The sequence below is a fragment of the Triturus cristatus genome, chromosome 10 (assembly GCF_964204655.1).
Source record: "Triturus cristatus chromosome 10, aTriCri1.1, whole genome shotgun sequence".
NCBI lineage: Eukaryota > Metazoa > Chordata > Amphibia > Caudata > Salamandridae > Triturus > Triturus cristatus.
The window spans coordinates 186,601,720-186,613,852 of NC_140593.1; the positions used below are offsets into that span (position 1 = coordinate 186,601,720).

Consider the following 12,133-nt stretch of genomic DNA (forward strand, 5'->3'; position numbering starts at 1 on the left):
TATGCTCTTTTTGTCATTGTGTGGCTCCTGACTTGAATTCAATCTTTCTTTGGATGAGTATCAAAAGATGTGGTATTGAGACAAAATCTGTGCCTACAGGATCATGAGTCTTTTTTAACGTATTCTTTTTTCTCATTTGCTTCACAGCAACCTGTTATCCAAAATGCAAAAACGGCGGGGAGTGCCTACGACCAGGCAAATGCCGATGCCCCCCTGGCTATGGAGGGAGATACTGCCACAAAGGTAAATTCATGTAAATCAGGGGTTGGCGTGTAGGAGAGATATGGAGCTGTGCCCCACTTGAGTGTCCTGGTCACATAGGTAGCAGCCAGAGATGTTGGAAGGCAATGCAGAATCGTATGAGGGCGGAATTACAAAAGAAAGTTTCTTGTGTGTTTTTTAAATGTTTATCTTAAGTTTTTCTTTAAACAGAAAAGAGTGAAGGTGTGGTGGTTGGCTATGACGCATATGCGGAACTCTCACCAAAAATGAATTCTTTCTTAAATAAGTATTTTGTAGGTACGTAATATCGGGTTTATTATTCAGCATATACATGTGTTCATTATTCATAGAAAAATGTCCACAGAGCAAACAAGTAGTAAAATCGTTTACGTTTTATAAAGAATTAGTAGCGGTTAAAATTCATTTAAATATCTTCATCATTATTTGTACCTATCTTATGGTCACTTTCTCTGTCTCAATAAACTACTTTGCCAAGATCAGTGCTGGAATTGGAAAACAACAACTCCGGTAACCCTTTAGTAGGGAAACTGAACTGGAAGATGCGGTCAAAGGGGGTGGTCAAGGGAGCAAGGCAGTAAGGGGGCGAAATCAGGTAGGGCATAGTAAAAACACTATATAAATTACATTATGCTAGTGTCGCAGCCCGGATGTTAATACACATGACATTCCTGGGGTGGGGGCCGGAGGAGGGACTCGACAGGAGGGGGGTGTGAGGGAGAAGGGCGCCTAGAATTAAAACAGGAGAGCTGCTGTTAGATGTTGTTTTCGTTGTTCTGTGGCAAGAAGGACAGTTCCCCAGTTGCAGTGCGGGTGCACAAAGCTGTTTGATTATTGATCAGGGGGTACACTGGGCAACATACGTCTTTGGCGAATAAGACGGTGACTTGCTACTCTCAGCTCACACAGTGACTGCAACATCACGCGTGATGGTAGTTGTCCTTACAGACTCACGGGTTACAACTTTAGTCCATACTGAATGCCCCTTAATTGGTGTAAAGTGTTATGCTTATATGTGATATGCTCTGAGTCCTTAAATGTAAATTGATACTTGTATAGCGCACTACTCACCCGCAAGGGTCTCAAGGTACGAATACCGCTGTGGAACCCATCCTGGCTTTCCCTGTGAGGCGTCCACTCCTGGGCACCCCCAAGGTGGAGGCCAGGCATCCTTAGCATTGTGGGGGCCGTTGAGGAGATTAAGCAAGCTATTGCCCAGAGTTGCAGAGTGGGACTCCATGATTGGAATGGCACCAAGGTGAGAATTATCAGGTCCGTGGAATTTTTGAGCCCAAGACCCGCCGAGGCAGGGAATTGAACCCTGGTCCCGGGCTAGACCTCTGCATCAGGGTCTGCCGCTCTAATCATTGAGCCACACTTCTCCACTGTGCATTAGTTGTAATTATGCTCTTTGCCATTTTGAACTACATTGTATGATTTTTTTGCTGCAAAATTTAAAACTCAATAAACAGATTTCTAAATAAAATAAATTACATTATGCTAGATTACAATACTTAACCTAAAATCTTTAGTAAAACCTTCATTACTGTACTGTCATGTGCTGCAGAAATGGTTACTATTGCAGCTACCATTCAGATTACACTGACACCTGACTCTCACACAGAAGATAAATACATGTAAATACAGATACAAACAATGAAACTAATTTATATATTACCTACTGGCGGTCGCCAGTAGGTAGTTATAGTTAGGAATAAGTTTCCATAGGAAAAGCATTTTTTTGCCAATGTTTTTGGCTCTGTTTGACGAATCTTCAAAATTAGTACAGCGCTCAGTTCAGATGCTCTCGTGAAAGTTTTGGAGTGATTCGTCAAGTGGGGGCTGAGTAATACAGGGTGTCCCAAAACGCATTTTCCCTATGCAATTTTCCATGGGGATTTTAGACACGAGAACAGCCTGAACCCCTGAACGGAATTACACCAAATTTGGTAGAAAGGTAGGTCTTGGGCCAGAAAGTGACCTTTTTGTGATTTGATGTACATCCATTCAGCGAATCCTCCTTGGATTCCTGAATCCACGTGCCAACAGCTATGCCGTGATTGGCTGGCAGCAACTTGCGAGGAAAGTTGCAGCCACCATTATCTTCATCGGGACTTGGTTCCTAGCGGGTAAAATAAAGTTAAAAAGTGATAGAAGGGGTCAGAGTAGAGGTACCCTGATCCCATGAGACTAATGGGAATATTGAAATCGGATCCAGACGCAAATTTAAAAAAAACATAGAGCCTCACACCTACTCAAACACTCACTCACGCACTCACACAACCACTTACACACCCACACAACCACTCTCACCCTCATGCAGCAACTCACACACCCACACAACCACTCCCACACCCACTTACCCATCCATGCAGCCACTCACACACCCACTCACAGACACTCAAAACAATGCACACACCCGCACAGCCACTCACACACCTCTTCACCCACACAGCCACTCACACACCCACACAGCCTGTCACTCATGCACTCACACATCCACCACACACTCACACAACCACTCACACACCCAGGTTTAAGGGACATTATATGTAGGAAATACATTTTTAAAAACCATATAAATTCACTGAAAAAATCAAAGGTTACAGGGATGTTATAGAAAGGTTCAGATTTCACACACATAAAGCCATAGAAATTCAACAGTTATAGTTATCTCAACTAACTATATCTTGTGCCCTAAGGTAACTATAACTCACACCCTCACCATGCACTGCTAATTACCCCACATATTACATTACTCATGACATCTTCTATGACATCATTGATAATATCACTGCAACATTTGCAGTGAAATTATTGATGAGAAAACTGTGCATGGTGGGGGTGTGAGTTATAGTTACCTTGGGTCACGAGTTATAGTTACTTGTAATAACTATACCTGCTGAATTTCTATGGTTTTGTGTGTGTAAAATCTGAACCAAACTAAAAGGTCCTTGTAACCTTTGTTTTTTTTCAGTGAACACATATTTTAATACAAGTTTACCCTTTGCAGATTAACTGATAAACTGCCTCATTGTTCCTCTAATTATCTGCTCCATCGGGATGTGTGATGTGAAATTTGGCTCCTGCACCATTCTCAAGGACAACCTATTAAAAAGAGAACTAATATAGTTTGTAAAATAGGCAAATTTGGGGAGCCCGCGAATGACCTAGTCCATACTTTAGCAATGTAGGACTCTGAAAAAAAAGTTATTATCTCTCAAGATGGCCGATCAAGTTGATTAAGTTCTTTACTAAAAAAAAAATATTGGCCAACACTGGATCAAGGCCTGAATGGTGCACACAGCAATCAAGAGGAGGAAAAAGGCCCCATCAACATCCTGCAGGCAGCTGCTCTAAAAAGATCCACTCAGTGTGTGTGAGAGACTGCTGCCTTGGTCCAGGACAGTCTGTGTCACTGTGCCGGTAGAAAGGCGGGAGAAGCAGCTCAGATTGGTGAGGGTCAATAATACCTGCCGGAACAGGAATCTGGTGGGCTCCCATGCCATTCCAGCACTGGCCTAGATGCAATGTCTCAGCGTTACCTTCAATCATGAGCTCCTCTTCGTTTTTATGCCACAGAGATAACCAGAGGACAGCAGGGACCGCTAGTTGGTGCTGAGTTCAATAGCACAGAGTTAATCCACGCATTAATTGCTGTTTGAGTATCAAAGCTCAGGATTCATTGTTTTAGCTGGTACATAAAGTATTAGAATCTCCTGCCCTTGAATGCCACTATTTCATTGCTATAGAGATTTTAGGACATAGCCAGAAGCACCCCAAATATCTGAAAATATTGAAACATATCGGCAAGAAAAAGATGAACTTTAGAAACAATGGTGAGAAATCATATTTTAAAATTTCTTACATCACTGCCAAAAAGAGTCTAAGTACGGAAGTCAACACCAGCTGTAATACATGATGTTGCACCCCATCTACAACATATTTAAAATGTTCAAATGGTGCAGCTGATGCTGTACTAAATGGCAAACGAAGCACATCCATACTGACATAGATAAAAGCACAACCTTAGAATCAAGTAATAACAATAGCCCTGCATCTAAACTTCTGTAAAACAATGGTAAAGAACTTTCCGACACATGCATGTTAACTACTCCTATGACGTTAATCAGTTACCATTGTCTTTCACAGTATAATCCTGTAAACTTCTCCGAATCAGTCGAAAGTGATTAGCCCAGAAGTTTACAATTCTTCCCTCAAGAGCCAAGCCTGGGATTAAAATCCAGATTTCCAACTTCTAAAATAAGCCATCTAGCCTGAATACCACATCTCTTCTCCATGTAGCTTTGCCTTGGGAGATGAACATTTGTATAACCAATGAAGATCACAGTACACAGTACCACCAGGCTTTGGATAAAAATCATCACTAATTCCACTCTAGTCATAAGTTAAAAATATAGTTTTTCAGACACATTTTATGGAGGAGGTGGGAGAGAATGCTTTCAAAATGGAGATTTCTAATTACTGAGAGATGAGATGTCTGCACCGGGACCACAAAAGGCGAGGACCACGGTTTTGTCCTTCATGTTCCTGCCTTTGACTTCTGTGGTCTGCGGTCATCAAACGTCACCAAATATGACGTTAGCAAAGGTTAGTTCAGGTGATTTTAACACAAATGAAAGGAAAACTAGTTTATTAAAGTGCACAACATGTGTGTGGGGAAAAGGATAGATATGATGGAGGTTATTCTTCCAAGGAAGAGAGTGGGGACATGGTACATCTGACCATGCTTCTGAGCTTACTCCCTTTTGTTGTAATAATACCAATGCCATCAAACAGAAGAAAGAATTCCAAATAGTGCCAACTCACAAACATTTTTTCCAGTTGACATTGCATCCAAAAAGGACATTGCCACTGGACAAATTGAAACCACGCTCTTAGTAGATAGCTAATTTATAAGGAACTTCTAACAGCGCAGAACAGGCTGTGTGAAACGAGGGTAACACCTAAACCCAATGCATGGGCTAAAAATCATAGTTCTTCTTGACCAAATGCATGTTAAATATGGAAGGATAATAATACAACAATGTCACTGACTGATAGAGCATCAGGGCCCTTTTCCAAGCCCATTAGAGCATGGGAATGACAGACGGTAAAGCGTCAAAAAGAAAGGTAGATATACTTTTGAGAAAGCCCTCTGCATGCAAAGCCAGTTAAATGTCTATTTATCTAAGTTTATGGAAAATACATATGTGTGCATCATTTGTACAGGAGAAGGTGGAAAGGGCTTTAACATAAGAGTTACGATCTAAAACATTTGTCAGTTATGACTATAGTTCTCTTCTACGGCAATGTAACAAGTTCACAAGCCTTATAATTTTAGGCAAATACAATTTATAGTAGAGCCACAGAGCTTGTTGGAGCCCTTTTATGGAACACCAAGTGCGCCATCATAACTTTGCTCTTCAGGAAACTTATTTGACAAAGTTCCATTTTCTGTCTGCCCCTTTTGGCTTATTCAGCAAAGAGGAATTTAGACAACACCCGCATGCTTCACATCAATAGATTGAGCGTTCTTTGACGAAGAAGAGGCATAATCAAAGACATGTGCTTGTAATCCATTTATATTACTCTGCTACACGTAGAATCCAGTAAAGTGGGTGACCAGGCACTGCGGTAACAGAGTCTGTCCATTAAAGTTCTTTTCAAAATTAACAAGGGATGATACAGTAAAAAATCGGTCTTCTTAATGGGTTGCCTTCTAGAGGGCAGGATTCTTAAATCCTGGATGTGCAGTTTATCAAAATACTAATCCAGGATTGTAAAGCTGGGCAGTGGGATGATGCTGTACCAAATAGGCACAAGTTTTCCAAACTGCATTTAACTAAACATTATAATAAGATTATTACAACTACAGTGTGCCTTCATTGCCAACTACTCATCCATTTCTTATTGTATAGACTATGATTTTGTATGGTCTAAATAGAAGGGCAACAATATAGGGTCATTAGTGTTTCTGGTGAAACTTACTTTCAATGCATGGACCAAGTCTGTGGAATAGGATACTGATGGTCAATAGAAGAAAGCAAAGTAGGTTCACCCATCACTATAGCGCTCTGTACCTGCTCCCGATGGCTCCCTCCTATGTGCCTCGTGCTAATGTGCTAATGCTGTATGTATTAGGACATTAAGGGTTCCAATCCCCCACTACAACAAGGTAATGAGCAATTTTGTGCAAACTACTTTTTTTCCTCTGCCTCAAAATGTAATTCCGTAAGGCAAGGTTAACAATCATAAAGTAATGTATTAATTAAATGTACGTGATACTGTGTAGTCGAGTTCCAAGAGAGGGAGAGTCGGCCTCACTGCCATCACATCCGAGATTTTATGACCATTTGACCATGTACAGTACTTTGTTTGAGATGCTTGTTTTAGTAAAAATGTTCTCTGCAAAGCTCTTTGCTGCATTACAAATGATTGAACATGTCTGGCCCTAATCTAGGTTGTTTTTTTGCCCATGTGGTTGCGAAAAGGAATAATTCATCAGTCAGCTGTTTCAGCAATCAATAAATAAATGTGCTGCACTCATTTCCACCTAAGTATTTGCTCTGACTGCTAAAACAATAATGCCTACATCTGTAAGAGTTCACGCTAACGACCTGATGACAAATACATGACACGGTCGTCCGGCAATGCTGAGCACTTGTGCCTCCCTTTTACAGTGAGCTGTGAGGGCGGCTGTCAGAACGGCGGGGAATGCATCTCTGTCAATGGCGTGGTGAAGTGCATCTGTGCCTCTGGCTGGACTGGATCAAGATGCCAAGAAGGTGAGGAAAACTGCTTACATTTCAGTGGCACCTGCAGAAAGTCAAATGTGAGACATTTCTGAGTGTAAATACAACCAGATGGTCGTCGTTTAGATCTTTCGTTCACTGGACCTGCACTATTTTAACAAAAGGAGAGGCGCACGCTCATTAAAAGGACATGTTACCTTACTTTCTTTTAGGTCATCATTAAAAGTTGGTCAGACTTTGGTTCGGAGATACCGGGTGAGTCGAACCTTAAATTACCAGCCGGTATTTCTAAACCAAACTCCAGCCATTATGACTTTTTCCACCAGAAGTTGCCTGGTGCTTTGCCGGAAGTTTTTCCCAATTTTGGTGACAAGCTGCTGTGACTTTCTGCCTATTGTGAGCTGATGAAAATTGCACGAATGCCGGTGAGATGAAGCGGTAGAGGTCCATGGGAGTCTGTGCCTGTCTAGGGGAGCATTCTCTGTTCCCTTGGACTGCTGAACGGTGGAGCCTTGGCCAGGCAGTGCTATTGTCTAAGCCTGGGCGGAGTTCGTGGAGATCCGCTATGCAGACCTCCGCAAAGTGATCAAAAAACTCCACCGTGCTATGAGGAGTTCTGCAAACAGCGGAGTGCGCTTGGTCACACCTGTTCGCTTTGGTTTTCAGCACTAGGTGTTTGTCCTGTGCTGGAAAATCAACACGAACTGCACCATGAGCTGCTCAAGAGTGCGCTGCTTCTTTTCTGCCACTCGAGTAGATTTTCTACTCGAGCGGCAACTTTCGCAACGTTAACGGAAGGATTCTCAATGCGAGTGGTCGCGACCACCCGCATTGAGAAATCCAACCATCCGTGTTGAGAAATCTCACCAGGAAGTGAATCTTTCTTGCTTGCCAACTTGACTTTGGGGTGCGCAAGCGAAGAAAAATCTCCCCGGGAGGTGGATTTTCCTCACTTGCGCTCGCCAACTTGACGTTGGGGTGCAAGAGCGAGGAAAAAAAACCTCAGCTCCGCTATGGGGATCGAAGTTTTTGGGAACTCCATGTGCTCTGCAGAACGCATAGTCCGAAAAACTCTGTAAACTCCGCGAACGTAGTTGAGTTCACTGCTCGGACTTACTATTATCCAGAGACCCTGTGCTGCAGCATTAATGACAGGCCTTATGCTTCCATGATAGGAATTATCTGGTGTGGTTTTCACTTTCAGACCGAATAATTCCAGGCCCCGATACACTCGAAATGGTCATTAGGGATCCAGATAAAATGCCCCAATTCTTAAGGAGGGCCTTCGAACCATAATCTCGGTTTGTTAAAGAACTTTTACAAATGGGAATCGCAGTTTGCATAGACGACCTCTGCGTAAATCCTAAACCCCTTCCTCCAAAATTCTAAGAATATATGTCCGATGTACAAAGTGCTTTTTTGTTCACAAAGTATGCGGCATGCAAAGTCGCAGGCCTTGCAAATGTTAAAGCTTAATTCGCAATGAACAAAAGGTACTTGGTGATTTTTCATCTTGCACAGGGCATTTTGTGGCTCATTACAAATTGCAGAGAGGAGGAAGCCTGGTCCCTCGATGTAATTTTCTGCATGCCGACATTTGTTTTTCAAAGTATCCCTGTCCCTTGGGCCACGGGCTGCCTTTACAATGGTGACACACAGGAAATGCAAATACAGAGATGGAGGTACCCACGTCCAACCCAAGATTTACAGCTATTCTCACAGGGTTACAAAATTCCATCCCCCTCATAAATAAAAATTAGTCACAAACATTTGCAAGCAGTTTAGAATGTGTATTTACTAATGCAACTGGCCAGTACATCAGTTATATCGCAAAATGAATGCAAGTTGCAAACTGGTCTGTGTGCAAAAAAAGAAAACACTGAGGGGGAATTTACTAAGATTTGACTCTGTGTTTGCATCACAAAAGTAACGCAATTCGGCGCAAAATCTTTTTTTCCCATTTACTTTCAAGCGCCTGCTTACTTAGTGCCAAGGAGGCGTACCATGGGTGGTGCATGGGCGTTCCCATGCAACCACCCAAAGTTTCCAACGGTAAAACCTATTTACTAAATAAAGTAGACAGGGTTTAACGTCAGAAAAGTGTGCCCTTTTGAAGTAGGCGCAAAGAAGGAGAATCTATTTCATTTCTCCTTCTTTTTCCGACTTTGTACGAGTGCTGCACTTTACAGCACACATACAAAGAGGGAAAAGGTGTAACGTTAGTCTAAGCATGCTAGGATAGCCTTCCAGTACAAAACCTGTGCTAGACTCATGGAGACACCTTGCACTATGGCCGATTTCAGCGCGGGCGCTAGAGAAAGGGGAGGAGAGAGCCATATTTCTGTAAATAGATCGCTCTCCTCCTCTCTCCTTTTCATGCAGCACAGCATTTGCGACTGCTGCACTGCGCTGCATGAATAAGTGTTAAGTCTGGCCCTGATTGGTTTTCGCCCTGCCCTTTGTAGATTGAGCTCCTAAAACAGGAATATCTATTTTTATGGGCCGCAGTCTAGTATTCAATGTATGGGGTAAAGATCGGTTGTGGATATAAATGTATGTTCATTCCTTTGCTTTATGAGCTCTAAGGGAATGTTGTAATGCAAGTGGCTGCCGTAAAATGCACCACAGCATTACAAAGGATGTACAGCCATAATCCCAAATACAGCAGAGCCCCAAGCATTCCTTCATTATGGGCTTAGATGGAGAATTTCAGGAAGCAGCTGCTCACACAACTAAACCCCACATAACCCCTTCTTTGTCAATGTGGATCTGGAGCTCAGAATAATCGATGGCAGTGTAATTCATAAGATTTAAAACCAAATCCTTTCCTGGCCCCCATCCAAATGTCCTGGAGCGTTCCCATAGCAGCCGCAGTGGTTTCTCCACGAATCCGGAATCTCAGAGCATGTATCACACTAGGGGCATCAAACTCCATATTTAAAGTCCCTGTCTTTGGAGTTTAGAGATTGTGGATAGTTCAGTGGAAACACTTTACTTTTAGAGGGCCCCCTGGTAACAGCCCATGCTGCTCTGCAATGACACATCCATAGAGGCTGAGACTCACCGTCTGTCACTGCGGGCCCGCGTGGGCCTTCCTCAGAGTATGTCTGTCAGGGTCTCATAATAAACACCTTCCAGTTGAGAACTAGAAAGGAAACAATAATTGTCTTTAAAAGAACAATGTTCACAAAATACAGTATGTAGTGGTGCATTGTATGTGGAGCAGAATTCTATTTCACTTCAGCACTGTCACATTTTAGCTTTATGAATCAGAAAGTACTTTATGTAGCAGTAAGATGATTTTTAATGCTGATGTATGGGCAGTGCCCACCAGAGGAGACATTAAATTGAACAGAGTTGAATTTTATATCTCTGATTATCTCTTAAAACATATTCAAGTTATAAACCACCTGTAAGATCATCTTTCATTCAAATAGTTTGTAAGTGGCCTTGTGCCAGCATCAAGCAAGCTCTGGACCCTCACTGCAGTAGTATTCCCTCGGCTGACTACTTTGAACTCCTTTGCATTTCCTTAACTTTTTAGTAGTGTGGGCCGGTAAGATTTGTCTTTCAGTAGTGTATACAATTCAGTTAATTACTAATGTTGGTTTGTTTCCCTGATTCATTTTTATGCAGTGGTGGATTTTGGTATACCCAGCATGCATCTGGAATTGTGCTGCTACTGTCTGATAATCTGACATCAATGATAGTGAATCTTTGAGCCAATTGAAGCGCTTATGTAAAAACTCTGAAGGTTTTAAACAAAATAATTCGTATTTTCTAACCGCAGCTGTGGAGGAATGATTGTATCCACTCATGGGCAGTTTCTGAAATTCCCATGTGGTCTCTCTGCCTTTTACTTGCATTGGCCACCAGGTAATACTCTGCAGAGTATTGAGGCTCAAGTAGGCTTCTTGTGGGAAGTGAAGAGAGGAAGTCCCCACTGATATTTACAACTGCATTTATTCTTCCTGTTATGAGCCTGAAGTGGGCCTGGACATTCTGGTGTATCAATCACCTGTACTCCACAGAGAAGCAAAGTATTAGAACTCAAAGACATAACCCCCTAACTATAAATAGCAAACTTGAAACCCAAAGTACTAGAACAATATATATGAATTTAATCTGATAAAAATAATATCTTTATTTTTCGAAAATAATATCACACGCATTCATATAAATATCACAAACATACACATCATCACAAAGAAAAAGGAAGGTTTCCTAAAACCCTAATACAAATCAAACTGGCTTTCAGCATATACACATCTACTGCATATATCACTGAACATCCGTGCATTTTAACTAATATCATTCGGAAAGGTCCAGTGTTAGTAGATCATGTCTCAATACTTTGTTGACATGTTTCGGTGGGATTGAATCCTGTGAGATTGAGTGTCTGTGGAGGACAGGTGATTGCACTGTTTTAATATACACAAAGGTAAGCATTTATAGATTTGATTCCCCCACTACCTCACTATTCCCATACAGCAGCCACCAGCAATAATTTCCCTTCATTACAGCAGTGAGCAGGTTCTGGGTAAAACCTTTGTTGAGCGTAGTCGATATCAATTTAGTCATGGATGCACTATCATGCAAGTACGACCATGCTGATGGTCCTGTTCTGTTTTAAGCATTGGGCATGGCACTACCAAGGCGCCAAACGAATCGCTTGGATTGCCATCCCTGTGCTGTACAAGCAAACCCCAAAAAAGGAGTTCCCTCACTGTTACAGCACTTGTCTGTGGGCAAGCAGCGTCCTATTCCATGGCAGGGCCTGAAACCTGGGGAGTGGGGGCATGGGATTTGCTGTCAGCTCTGAGTTAATAGATTCTATCCGTCTCCACTGCTGTTCTTCCTCCTTACAAAGCTACGTGAAATATGGTGGCGAGTAACACCACCCAAACCCTAGCTGGATGCTAGGCTGACCACTGGTGGGGACAGAGGTCAGGATATTACTTCTGATTTGCTGATATTTGTTTCAGACCCCTCTTGTAATTGGAGGCTGAGAGTGGTGGCAATACTTTGGCAAAGGATGTCTATAACCTCCATCTACCCTGATCTAAATTCGGCCCCAAGTCCTTGAGAATGAACACATTTGCATGCATCATGATGTAGGGCGGATACCAGGAGAACAT

The 12,133-nt window shown here is 42.3% G+C and overlaps 1 protein-coding gene across 1 annotated transcript in view; it reads left to right on the forward strand.

The window, feature by feature from the left end:
* The window catches only part of LOC146789186 (uncharacterized), a 112,708-nt gene that overhangs the window by 47,915 nt on the left and 52,660 nt on the right, over positions 1 to 12,133 (forward strand). Inside the window, exons 2-3 of the mRNA XM_085630021.1 lie at positions 148 to 243; positions 6,924 to 7,028. Coding sequence (XP_085486147.1) covers positions 148 to 243; positions 6,924 to 7,028 — 201 coding nt within the window. The remainder of the gene's footprint in view (positions 1 to 147; positions 244 to 6,923; positions 7,029 to 12,133) is intronic.